A 13,856-nucleotide genomic window follows, 5' to 3' on the forward strand; every position below is an offset into this window, starting at 1 on the left:
CAAAATAGTAACTGCTGCTGTAGAGGCAGAAATAAGGACTTTGGGAACATTGAGGAAGGGGCAGCCTGAAGGAACTAGAGAAGGCTTTGCAGAGGAGAGTGAATTGGAGTTAGGCTTTTTTTTTTGTGTTGTTGTTGAGTAGGAATTCAGGGAAGAATAATGTGAGAATAAGGGGGAAGCAGATTAACACATTTCTGGTGGACAAGGGAGGTGAAATTAGCAAGGGAGGCGGAGAGAGGGTAGCAAAGAGTGGTGGCTAGGGCAGTGTTTGGAGACTAAGGGGAGACTGGGGTTTTGAGGGACCCTTGGGGAGACACCTTAGCAGAAGAAGAGCTTCCTTTTCCTCTCCCATTTTCCAGGAAGAGGGTCTGAGGCTCTGGGGCTGCAAGGATTTTATTGAACTTAGAGGTTGTTGGAAGAAATGGAGGGGCATGGGAGCCTTGAACTCTTCAGAGAAGCAACACTTGAAGGATTCGATGTTGTTTAGCTGGGAGAAAAGAAGATTCAATGTTGTGTAGCTGGGCGGGTGAGCTTGGCGTAACAGAGGGAGTGAGAGCGTGGGCTTTGGATGGAGTCAATCCGGCCTTGGAACAAATCCTGATTCTTCCAATACTCCAGTGACCTTGGGCTTGTTGCTTTACTTCTCTGATCTTATTTCCTTATCTAAGAAATGAGAATAATAATAATTCCTACATCTTAGAGATGTTTCAAGCATTGAATGGGATAATATACACAAAACTCTTAGCACAGTTCCTGGTTACTTCTCATTAAATGCTATTATTTATTATTAGAATGATTGTCTTTAGATGTTTTAAAGGTTGTCCTGTGGAAATAAGAGCGCACTTACCTATGCTGCTCCACCAGGCTGAACAAGTTAGAGGGAGACAAGTTTGATGGGCGGGGAGGCTGAAGGCCCCATCTAAACCACCAGGGCCTGGAGGAAGCTGCCTCATGCGGAAGGAGTTCTCTGCTGATGGAGGGATCCAGGCAGAAGCTGTCTGGGGGCTCTTTCCAAATCAATGCTTTGGGATCCTGGGTTGTTGTGAAATTATGCATCAGTCTATAAGTGAAAGAGTCCATGATTCTACTTGAAGGAAGAGGGCCCCTGGGACAGGAGAGAAGGAGCTGGCAGTAGAAAGAATCAGTGCTTTGCTAGTCTAGGGCCCCATAATCTGAGGCCTCAACTGTTCTGTCTCCTTGGGTGAGGGAGGACTTGCAGTGGGCTCTATGGAGGCTGTCCTGGCCCTCTGCCTACCTCCCTGTGATGGAACTCCATATTCTGTGTAGGAAGTTTGGAAGTGAAGGGGGACATTCTTTTTTTGATAAGACCCTTTCCCACCCCCAATAAGAGAAAGTCCCCATTTTGGAGTCCCTCTACCTAAACATGTGTTGAGAAGCCCTTTCTGCGCTATAGCTTCAGGCTTTCTCACTTCAGGCTTCCTCTGATGCTGGGTTAGGTTCTGTGGGTAGGTGATCTTCCCCTCACTTCTGCAGGAATCCTGTAGAGGTGAGGGGGGAGAGCACTGGGCTTTTGAGCAAGAAGGCTTCTCAGTCCCTCCCAGCATCCTTTTCTTCTAACCACACTGGGAAAGGGAGACCTTTATCTGCTGCCCCTTCTCTGTGCCCATTTCCATTACAGGGGAGGACTTTGCTCCCTTCCTCACAAGGGGATGGGTGTCAGAGTGAACCCTTCTAACCCCTAGCTGTTCCTTACTTGCTCTTTTCTAGAAAAAGAAAAGTAGCTAATTTTGCTGATCACTCATTCATTTGTTTATTCAATTCACTTATGAATTCAATTCAAATTCATTCATCGAACTTCAACTCTTTGCACAGTAATTACTGTTCAAGGTACTGGAGAGAAAATGGTGAATAATAATGATTGATACGTTCCCAGGTTTCATGGAGCTTACATTTTTGTGAGGTAAAAAAGTATATAGACAAGTAAATGAATGTATAAATAGGAAAATTTCAGAGCACAGGAAATGCAATGAGGGGAATAAACAAGGCGAGGTGACAGAAGTAACTGGGGGGAGGATGGGTGGGAGTGACCAGGGAAGCTCTCTGATAAGATGACATTTGAACCAAGACCTGAAGGGTTAGAGGGAGTCAGCTATGCAGACAGCAAGAGGAAGAGGATTCTAAGCAGAGTGAACAAGGATGAAACTGGGAAAGAGGCTGGTGTGTCCAAGGACCATGAAGGGCGCCAGCGTGGTCATGCTGTATTGGGCAGGAAAGCGGAATGAGATGAGGTTGGGGGGATATTTGGAAGCCAGACCACACAGGGCCTCAGGGCCTTGCAGACCCTGGTAGAGAGTTTGGATTTCATTTGAAGTGTAATGGGAACCACCTGATAATTTTAAGGAGCAGACATGATCTGACATATACTTTGAAAAGACCACTTGTCTAGTTACTGATGGAGCCTGGATTGTACGGGGTTAGAGTGGAGGCAGCAAGGTTACTCAGAAAGTCATTGCAGGGGTTTGGGTGGTCAACAATGGAAGTGGAAACAGGGTGGTGGCAGAGAGATGGGGAGAGAGGGGTGAAGTCAGGATATATTTCAGAGATAGAATCTATAGCCTTGTTGGTGAATTGATTGTGGGGATTGAGGGAAAGGCAGAAATCAAGATTGACTCTTGGGTTTTTAGTTTGAGTAATTGAGTATATGGGGGTGATATTTAATGAGACAGGAAGATGAGGTGGATAGGTCTGTTAAGGCATTAGTTCAGGGGTAGTAACAAGATTGTAATGGCATGACTTCAACAGAACGGAAGTTAAACAGAGATAATATGGTGGCTCCGCAATATTCTGGACATTCTATCTCGTTACCCTTTCTTTTCAATACGTAGCTTCCATTTAGTGGCCGAAGATGGCTCCTCTACCTCCCATATCTTTATCTCATTCCAGTCAGTGTGAAGGATTTAGAAAAGAGAAAGGGAGGACACACTCTTTCTGTCAAGGGCACCACCCGTAATTTGCCCTTATTGTATTTGTTCATATCCTCCTGGCCGAAACCTAGTCACATGGCCACGTGTCTGTAAGGAAGCTTGGGAAATGTAGTCATTAGCTACATTGAAGAAACGGTAGGGTCAGCGAATCGGAGGTCTGGACCAGGTCAAAGAATTGTTACAACTGGGCTTCTACTGTAATGGAGATGGAAGGGCAGGGAGTTGTGGACAGAGGGTGGGATTCTTAAATTTAGGATTTTGGAAGTGGCTGTAGTGACGCGTAGGCTGAGGTACAAAGGTTAAGGACTGAGAAGCCAGAGTGTTCGGGGGTCATCGGCATGAACACTGACTGTCCTCAAGAATGAGGACAGGAGCAAGTGGGAAGGGGAAGACCAGGTGCTGAGATTAGGGGCTCCCTTTAAGGGAGAGGGGTTGGTAGGAGGGGGCAGCGTGTGTTCTGAGCTTCAAAGGAGGGGAGATTTTGGAGTAGAAAGGAAGAGGAATGGTTTAGAAGTGGCAGTGGAGAACAAGGAGGAAACTACTTCTTCCCACCTTCTGATTCTGAGGTGGTTGGTGGCTAAAGGAGAAAGCAGTTTCCACTTGAGAGTGTAATAGAGGTTGTCAGAGTCTCAGAAAATCTGAAATTACTACTGTTATTAATTTTTTTTAAGGGACAGGTTCTTACTCTCTCACCCAGGCTGGAGTGCAGTGGCATGATTGTAGCTCGCTGCAGCCTTGAACTCCTGGGCTTGAGTGATCCTCCCACCTCAGCCTCTGAAGTAGCTGGGGCTACAGGCATGCGCCACCATGCCCAGTTAATTGTTTTTATTTTAGAGACAAGGTCTTGCTATGTTGCCCAATCTGATCTTGAAAACCTGGCCTCAAGCGATCCTCCTACCTTGGCCTCCCAAAGCTCTAGAATTACAGGCATGAGGCACCACACCTGGCCTTAAAATGTTATTTTAGATTAAGCAGTATCAGTTGAAAGATGGGAGAAGAAAGAAGGAAAAAAGGGTATCAGTTGAAAGATGAGAGAAGAAAGAAAAAAAGGGAGATTAAGCAATGAGAGAAAATTCAAAACAAGATATTGGGATATCAAGAAATTTACTGATCACCAATCAGGAGTTCTAGAAGGCATAGTAAAAGGGTTTGGCAGAGAGAGACTGGGCAGGGAGAATTGGGCTAGATTTGGGGCTGTCAGAGCCAAACAGCGTTGGGGTTCTGGATGACAAGTATATCTGGAAGCTTTAGCTTGGACCTGTAAGTGACTGTGGTCAACAGAGAGACAGGACCTGAGGATCTTGGTTGCCCACCTTTCTACAAGAGGAATCAGGACAAGGACTAGACCTTGGTGCCGACCTGAACGGTTTCAAGGCCTTTGGTGACTGATTCCTGTGGCTTAAGGGGGGGATGTGAGTGGTGGTTAATCCCATGGAAGATGTGTGGGAGCAGAATAACTAATGGCCCCACAAAGATGTCCACACTGGAAATCACAGAACCTGTGAGTGTGTTGGCTTACATTGGCAATAGAGAATTAAGGTTGCAGATTGAACTGAGGTTGCTAATCAGCTGGTCTTAAAATAGGGAAATTCTCCTAGATTATCTGGGTGGGCCCGGTGTAATCTCAAGCATCCTTAAATGTGGACAAAGGACTCCAAAGAGAGAACCAGACTGGTGGCAAGGTGAGAAGCCTTGGCCGGATGGGGCTGGCTTTGAAAATGGAGGAATGGGGCCATAGGCCAAAGGCTGCGGACAGCCTCTAGAAGCTGGAAAGGGCAAGGAAATGAATTCTCCCCTAGAGGCTCCAGAAAGGAACGCAGCCCTGTGGACATGCCTTGATTTCAGCCCAGTGAGACCCATCTGGAACTCCGGAACTACAGAACTGTAAAATAATAAATCTGTGTTGTTTGAAGCTGGTAAATTTGTGGTAATTTGTAATTAGAAAACTGATACAAGATGAAAGGCTCTCTTATGGGTGACTGCTCCTTCCCACAGGGTGAGATGCTATGACAGCTGGTGAGACAGAACATTTATTACACCACGTTTCACCAGGGGGTGGAGTTAATGCATCAACAGGAATGTTCCTCAATAGCTTTGCCTCTTTCTCTCCTGCCCTCTCTCATGAGGGTGCACATTTGGACAGGACTTCACCTCCCCACCTCTCCCCTGGGGGATGCCTGCTGTTTCTCTCACTGTTTAGTGGGAGAAAGCCCCTTTTGGGCTTGTGTCTCAATAGCATTCTCCAGCTCAGCCTTGCCAGGGAGGTCAGAGTGCTGTAGGTTCCCTGGCACTTGTCTGGCCGTTAATACAACTGATGCTTTGGTCTCCTTTTTGCTCCCTGTTCTCTGGACACCTTCTCCATTGGCCAGACTCAGAGGGGCAGAGGGATGACGTGCTGGTGGCCCTCCCTGGAGCTGTGATGGTGGAGTCAAAGACTGGTCTTGGGGGACCCAAATACAGTGGATTTTAACAGCAAACGCTCTAAAGGTAACTCTGACCTGCGGCTGTGTGGGTGCAGCTGAGGCTGGAATGAAATTATCCCGGTTCCACTTGGTCCAGAGCATAAGGCTGTGAAATTTTGGCTTCAGATGATGTGTGCTGATATTTAGTAGGTGATGCTAGGTTGGCTGTCCAACTGATTGTCTACTTTGGTTTCCTTTTTGTTGTTGTTGTTGTTCACTTTTTTCTTAGTTTTTATTTACCATATTTCTCTTGTTCTTTTGTCTCACCCACGGATGCGGGTCCCAATGTCTGCTTTGTTCTGAACTGCTTTTAGGGTAGCCAGAGGACTCGGGAGGGATTTTGTTTACGGCCTGATCACAGGCTCCTGAGATTATTTCCTACCACGTAGTCTCAAAGTGGCTTGGGTTGGACATTTATGAAGCTCCAGCCAGGGTTTCAGATTTCAGAGGCCCACTGTGGGATTAACCACAGAGATGCGGCGGACTTCATACAGATAAAAATAATGGGATCCTTTATGTGGGTGAAAGTGAAGAAAAACTCCATGGAATTACTATAAATTTGAAGATACGGGAGAAATGAACAAGTCCTGTACCTGGAACACTCTTTAGAAATCATATTTTCCTAAAGAATCAAGGAAATATGGGGTTCATATAAGATACAAGTCTTGGTCTTATAGTGAGAAAAGTCAGAGAGAAAGGGAAAAGAAAAAAGAGGGCAGTTCTGTTGATTGAGTTGGGAGGAAAGATGAGATTTTCTTGGGAGAAAGTTTGAGTTCATAGAACCCATGCTTGAGATACATTAAAAGAGAAGGGAAATGGCTCCATGCCTAAATAGTTTTAAGGATGGAACTAGAAAAGAGCAGAATATTTATTTCTAGATCAGGGAGGGTGAATGGGGCCTGGAGGGATTTAACAACGATGCAAAACAGTTTGAGGCCGCTAGAGGGAGCGTTGACCCAGTCACTTGCACAGAGTGAGGGAAGATGATCAGGAAGTTTAGTGGTGAAACATTATTAGGTAAATTTCAAAGGAATGCAGGTTGTTGCTTTTTTTTTTTTTTTAAATGGAGGCTTGGGGGCTGTTATTGCCCATGTCCTGAGGAAGCATGCCACAGAATTACTGAGAAGATGAAATACACTCTAAAGGGAATTCATGCATGAAATAAATAGATCTAGTCACATCTGAAATTCTGTTTTCCCAAAATTTAAAATTTTTAAACTGACAAATCATAGTTGTATACAATTATGGGGTACAATGTGATGTTTTGATATATGTATACATTGTGGTATGATTGAATCAAGCTTACATTTCTCAATATCATAAGATGATAGAAATATCCTAAGCCCCCACTTTGAGAGAAGAGGCGGTATGCATGATCCCACCCTCCGAAGGCAAACTTAATGCCAACATTATTCACTCCACAAGAGATTTCTCCCACTTGTGAAGTTGAGGCTTTCTCTCTTCTTGCAGATACCACTTAGTTTCTACCGTAGCATGATACTGGCATTAGCCATGGGATTCCTGCACAGCTCAAGTGCCCCATGTGTCTTTTGAGCCTTGAGGAGGAGACTGACATTGAGATGCCTTGCCATCACCTCTTCCATTGCAACTGAACCTTCCCTGGCTAAGCAAGACAAATTCCTCCCCCTGTGCTGCCATGAGCTGCTCACTGATAATGACATGTAGGAGGAGCACAGATGAGATGAGGCCCACAAGCAGCAGCAGAAGTGTGGCTGGAGAAGCTGCATGGAGCCAGGTACACCTGAGGCACTGCGGCTGAGCGCTGGCCTCCATGACATCTTTCTCCTGCACCTTGAAGCTGTGTCAAAGGTTTTTTTCTTCCACCTTCTACCCCTGCAAACAAACAAACAAACAAACAAACAAACAAACAAACAAACAAAAAACCCTTAGAAGCTCCACAAAAAAACCACGCACTAGGGCCTGGGCATGTCATTGCTCTGGGGCCTGAGAATGTGCTTGTGTTTTTGAGTTTGGCTGGTGCGGAGCTGGTGCTTTTTGGTATTATTGCTTGGTGGTATTTTATGTATCCTAGTTACTCTAACTTTGAAAAGGAGGGACCCATGGGCTCTTTGGGGTTGGATTAAGTCAACTTCATAGATGCTAGAGGAACTACTCACATTTCAGGGGGAAAAAGATCAGGATGCAGCCGGTCCCCTGCCTCCAGGCATAGCAGCCTTTCCCTGACTTCCAGGGAACACGCCCCATGCTGGTGGCTCTGTGTCCTCCTCATCCTCTACAGATTTGTGAGGTTTCACCACAATCCTTCCCGTAGTCACACCCGAGAGGTCTGAGGCGGTGGCTTACCCCAGGCCAGACACAAGATGGAGATGCAGGTACCTAACCCTGTCTCCACAATGGGAAGCTAAAGTGATAGGGAGAATGTATGTACCCCTCCTTTCCTTTCCAGATCTTATTCTACCAAACAGTGGGAGCAACAAAAATGACAAAAACCACTCCTAGGCTAGGTGCGGTGGCTCACGCCTGTAATCCCAGCACCTTGGGAGGCCCAGGCGTGCAGATCACCAGGTTAAGAGATTGAGACCATCCTGGCCAACATAGTAAAACCCCGTTTCTACTAAAAACACAAAAATTAGCTGGGCATGGTGGCCCGCACCTGTAGTCCTAACTACTCAGGAGGCAGAGGCAGGAGAATTGCTTGAACCCATGAGGCTGAGGTTGCAGTGAGCTGAGATCGTGCCACTCCACTCCAGCCTGGTAACAAAGCGAGACTCCGTCAGAGGAAGAAGAAGAAGGAGAAGGAGAAGGAGAAGGAGAAGAAGAAGAAAACAAAACCACTCTCTCCACCCCATCTCAACAGGTCACAAAATTTTTCATGTTTGAAGGCCCAGCCAGAGCCTGGCACTTGGCTGGGGGAGACAAAGAATGAGTTTTTTGGGAATGGATTTTCTATTTATTTATTTAGAGACATAGCCTTGCTCTGTCACCCTGGGCTGGAGGGCAGTGGCGCAATCACAGCTCACTGCAGCATTGAACTCCTGGACTCAAGTAACCCTTTTATGTCAGCTACCCAAGTAGCTGGGACTACATGTGTGCACCACCATACCCAGCTAATTTATTTATATTATATATATTTAATATATATGTGTGTATATATATTATATGTGTGTGTGTGTGTGTGTGTATATATATATATAAATAAATAAAAAATAAGGATCGGGGTCTTGCTATATTGCTCAGGCTTGTCTCAAACTCCTGGCCTCAAGTGATCCTACTCCTAAACTGTTGGGATTACAGGCGAGAGCCACCATGCCTCACTGGGAAATGAATTTTCTTTAAGAATGGAGATGTCTAGACAAATGGACATACCTAGATGCCTTTTGAATGAGACTCTGGGCTAAGGATGAGTAAAAAATTGGGAGGGGAGGAATTTTGGACTTTACTTTTCTTGCATTGAAAGGTGTATTTCAATTTTGTTCTTTGTTCCTTTTGAAATTAGGAGGATCGCTTGAGGCCATGAGGCAGAGGTTGCAGTGAGTGGAGATTGTGCCCCTGCATTCCAGCCTAGGTGACAGAATGACAGAATGAGACTCTGCCAAAGAAAAAAAAAAAAAAAAAAAACAAGAAAAAAGAAAGAAAGAAAGAAGGAAGGAAGGAAAGAGAAAGAAAGAAAAAGAAATTAGAAGAGGGTTTATGTTCAAATTTAGGATTTTTTTTTTTGCTGATGTTGAATTATTATCTTTTATGCTGCTACATAGTGCTTATTTGTAACCCTCAAGTGAGCTCTACTGAGCAACATGACTGAGCAGATTGGAGAGAGGAAATAGAGTCTAGGGAACAGTACAGTCTTGGAGTTAATTTGTGTCCTATTTGAACTCAATTCAGAGGCTTGGGTACCAATAGTAAACTTGTCAACTCACCAATTTCAGGAGGAAAGAATTGTGGTGAGAAGCTGTACTTAATTTTTTTCATCTGAAAATGGAGATAACAAACTTTTTAAGTCTTTTGCAAGGGCTAAATGGGTAAATATGTATAAAGCATTTGGAACTAGGGCCTGCCACATAGTAGGAGCTACTGTATATTAAATCAGTGAGCATATGGTAAGGCCACAAAGGGCCAAATGTCTGTAGAGTGGAAGACCACTCTGATGTGCTGCTGGTCTTCTCTCCCGCACCCCTCCAATCACAGCTGTGGCTGATGGCAGATCTCAGGCTCACCTGTTAAGCCCAAAGGCTTCAGAAGAGAGAAGGCTATCTTCTGTGACTCTGTGTTGGGGGCATTCCTTCCTATCCCCTCCCAACAAGAAGAGCAGGTTGGGGGGAATACTTCCCAGCCTACCTTTCCATTCCTTCCTTCCTCCTCCCTGAGGGAAGAGTAGATGATCTTACAGATGAGAGCCTGATAGTGTCTTATCCAGCCCTGTTTCTGTTCATTCAGTGAGTCAGTCTGGGTTGGGAGTGTGGGCAGGGGCCCTTTAGCCTGAGGTCTCCTATCCGGTTTTCACAGAGAGCCCTGTGCTGTGGGCTGTGGCACAGCTGTCCAGCCATTAGTAAGATGGATGCTTTGATCCTCACTGGGTAACAACTCTTATATCCTTTTCTATTTTGGCCTGAACTGGAGGATCAGAAGGATGAATCTGGGGCTTCTTAATCTGCAAGACACTTCCATGTTCCTAATATCATCCACTCAGGAAACTTCCCTCCAATTTTTTTTCTTGAACTTCGCAGGCTCCTACCTTCCCTCCTCTGTTATTTTGAAAAGAATTTTTGCTTTATCTTAAGCTATATCTGGAGAAAGACCCATAATAGAACTTTCGATCTAGCTTGGGAGATATTTTTGGTGGAGTTGTGTGTTCTTCCACTGGGGGGAAAGTGGGTAAACCAGGGAAAGTGGGCATGTGGCGACTTTCTGTACTAGGAGAAAGCAAAGGGAGGAAGTAGATTATTTTATCTCTCTCTAGGTCTGAACATATTTCCAGATTTTCCTGGGCCAGGACAGACCAGCTCTGCATTGCAGTAGGTCAGTTGCTCTGTTGATCTTCTGAGCACATCTTTTTATGTGTCCTGGAGGTAGGACACTAGAGATCCAAGATGTTTCCCTTCCTGCCCTCCTACCTGCCCTTGAGTGACAGCTTCCCTTCTTCTGTAAGACAGAAACCTTCGTTTTCCCATGCTCTTCTTTACCCATTGAGTCTCATGTGCTGTTACAGTGAGAACTGGCCAGGGTTGGGAGGAGACAGGCACATATTAGGGAGATGGGCCTGGCACATGGTAAGCACGTGGGGGGTGTTTGTTGAGTGGGTGAATGGGAGTCATCCACTCTGTGGTGAAGCAGAAGTCTTGGCAGATGAGGGTGTAGAGGGTGTAGAGGTGGAGAGAAGACAAGAGGTTACAGGATGAGACATTGGGAGCACAGAGTGCAGTCCAAAAATGTGCTGGGAAAGGAACAGAGAGCTTGGAGAACTAGGAGAGGGCAGTGTCCTGGAAAGTGAGTGAGGAGAAGTTTCTGGAAGGAGTAATTGTGTCCAGTTCTACAGAGGCCATCACAGGATTTGTTGATGTTTGTGACTCTTTGGAGAGCAGTTGTGGAGGCTGGATGGGTGCAGATGGTAGACTGTAGGGGCATGAGGTGTGCACAGGAGCTGAGGGGCACGGGGCAGTGCATTGGTGAGGTGGAGGCAGTGGCGAGGAGGGTCCGGACTTTGCAGAGGATGTTTTGGGATGTGGAGACATAAGCAGGTTTGTAAGCTGAGGTGGATGACAGGTTTAACCTCAAAGGTCAAAGGGATAGGGTAACTAAAAAAGAAGCCCCGTACAGTGGGGGCATCCTGCCTCTCTTCCTGAGCCCAGCAAAGCCACCACAGAGTCAGACTTGGGACGCAATGCTTTAATGCACATTTTGAGGAGCTGAAAGATGGTTTTGGGATGCAACTTCTCCCACAGCCCAGTCTGGAATTCAGGCACCCTCATCATTAGGGCCTCTTGACATCATTGGCGCTAGGGATTAGGTTTTTCAGATAGTTCATGATTCCTTTCGAAGCTTTGTCCAGATTCTTCCTGACTTTATGGCCCAGTTTGGAGAGTTTTCCCTCTGAGGTGGTTGCTGAGGAGTATTGGGAGGGAAATGTCAAGTTAAGGCTGGTTCCCTTCCACCCTCTCCCCTCCACCCCAGCAACAGCCTTTCACAGGACTGGCGATCAATGCTTCATTTGACTCGCACTTGCATTTAGTTCTTGTTCCTCCACAGCCTCCTTTCTCTTTCTAACCCCACCTATTTCCACCCAAGTAGCTCCCAGCCCCTTCCCTTTCCTGCTCAATACCTGCCCAGCGGCTTCCCCCTTCCCTGGCTCATACCAGCCCTGGGCGCCCGTTCTGTAGTCTCTTCTAATTGGAGCTTAACATTTTTGAAATTGTCCTCTTGGGGCATGGGCTTTTGACTCTTTGCTCTTTTGACAACATTCTCTTTGGAAACCAGCTCTTCTTTGGAGATGAAGGACTCCTTAGAGAGGTCTTCATCAGAAACGTGGTCCTTCTTGGGGTGGCTGCTAGGGGTGACCTGGGCAGCTGGAACCAGGAAGATAAAGGGAATGGGGGGCGGAGTGACAGCGCATGGTGAGAAGCAGCCAGCCATCCTATGTCATGTCCCTTAACATGTGGAGCCTATCAGGGTTGAGTCATTGCCTAATTAACATACAAGTAGGACTGAGGTCCTGTACCGGAATCCAAATCTATGCGCACCTGAAAGGCACATCTCTGATTTTGAATGCCATTGATTAGGAATTCCACTTTCCCTAGCAAATTTACCTTCCCAATGAGAAGAGGTTAACTTTGCAAACATAGGTCCCATTGTCTGGCCCATTGGAGGAGTTCAGTAAATATTGTTTTTTTTTCTTCTGAATTCTGGATATTGCTTGAATCTGCCTTCTCTGGCTTCTCCAAGGTAGACTGGGGGAAGCTAGCCTGAGATTAAACCATGTCTATGGATAATACACAAAGCAGAATCCCGCAATGTTCATGGTTTTGGGCTGTGGCAGTGGGGAGCCTGGAACAGATGAGCCACTCCAACATCCTCACCTCCATGAGCTAAAACCCTTGACCTGCTAGCACTTGGGTGTGAGGTGTGGTCCCCACTCCTATCTCCAATGACTAGCCAGCAGAAAGGGCTGTTCAAATGGTTCTTGGCCCTCACATTTTGGCCAACTAGTGCAGCAGGAAGGATTAAGGTTCAATACTAGGAGGGTTTGTCTTTGCTCCACTTCTTTCCCAGATGGAGAATTCATCATTTACTGGACAATCTTTTACCACCATTGACTTACTTTAAAGGATGCCAGCATGAGACTTACAGGCATCTGCAGGCTGAGTCTCTGAGTGAATTTCACCTTCTGGCTCTGAAAGAGAAGAGGTTAAAGTCTTCAGAGGTCTCAAGACAGTTAACACATGAGTTTTTCCCTCTGTAACCCCTTTTGCCCCAGCATTCTCAATCTTCCTTACCTTCCTCTACATCCTCCTTAGCATTTCAAACATACTTTGTAATTTATTTAATATGTTCATTGTTTGTTACTTTCTCTTAGAATGTAATTTCAATGATGACTGTCTATTCTATTAGTGTATCCAAGTGGCTAGAACTACGTGTCTGACACAGAGTTAGTGCTCAGTAAGTAGCTATGGAATGAATGTGTGAGTACATATTGTATAGAGGGAGGCACAAAAGTCCAGAGAAAGGTAGTGACTCTGCCTGGACTATCCAGCATCACCAGAGGCTGGAATCTGATCTGAACCTCCACTGACCCATAGTGCATCCTGATTTGGATCTGTTTTGGCCCCTCTGGCTCCAGCTCCGGGCTTTCTAGGTAGCAGAATTCCCGGAATCATATGCCCTAGTCCCTCACCTCCATACCTAGGACATCCAGGTGTGAACTTTTGGTTCTGCAGCTTTCCATCTCTCCACACAGCATATTACAAGGATTAAGGAAGGTCCTTCCTAGTGCTGAGGTCTCTCCAGCTGACAGCTCAAAAACCTTTAGGGGACCGAGGGGTGTGGAAGGAGACCAGACTCACCATCAAGGATGGCGAGAGAGGTGGAGGCTAGGCTGGCCAGCAGCAGGACCACGAAGAACTCCATGGTGGAGCTGTAGCAGGATCAGTTTTTCTGGGGGAGGCTGCTGAGAGTTGCTGAAGAGGCAGCCTGGCAGGGCTTTATCTACTTTGAGGTAAGGATGGATTCTGGGGAAACTGGACCTGGGAACATACTAGGTTTCTCCTCCCAAGTTTCCCATTCTGAATAGGTTTGTTTTTGGGAACTGGAGTTTCTGGAAACCAGTTAACTGGAAAGTAAGGCCCCCAGCCTTCCCCCTGGCCCGGACCATGCCAAAGGTGTGTCGGCTCCAGGTTTCATCCCCAGAAGTCCTTGGAATAAGGACCCGGGTGTGAGTTTCCCTCTTTCATAGTACTCATTACTGTGTAATTTTACT

At 46.2% G+C, this 13,856-nt stretch overlaps 1 protein-coding gene across 1 annotated transcript; it reads right to left on the reverse strand.

Moving 5' to 3' along the window:
• Positions 1–11,357: 11,357 nt before the first annotated feature.
• LOC123567526 (glycosylation-dependent cell adhesion molecule 1-like) lies at positions 11,358–13,559 on the reverse strand. Its single transcript, XM_045365411.2, has 4 exons — positions 13,444–13,559; positions 12,729–12,773; positions 11,740–11,949; positions 11,358–11,488 (listed from the first exon to the last, which is right to left on the reverse strand). Exons 1-4 carry the CDS (start codon positions 13,505–13,507, stop codon positions 11,358–11,360), a joined length of 450 nt encoding a protein of 149 aa, XP_045221346.2. The 5' UTR covers positions 13,508–13,559.
• Between the last annotated feature and the right edge of the window lie 297 nt (positions 13,560–13,856).

The sequence above is a fragment of the Macaca fascicularis genome, chromosome 11 (genome assembly GCF_037993035.2).
Source record: "Macaca fascicularis isolate 582-1 chromosome 11, T2T-MFA8v1.1".
NCBI lineage: Eukaryota > Metazoa > Chordata > Mammalia > Primates > Cercopithecidae > Macaca > Macaca fascicularis.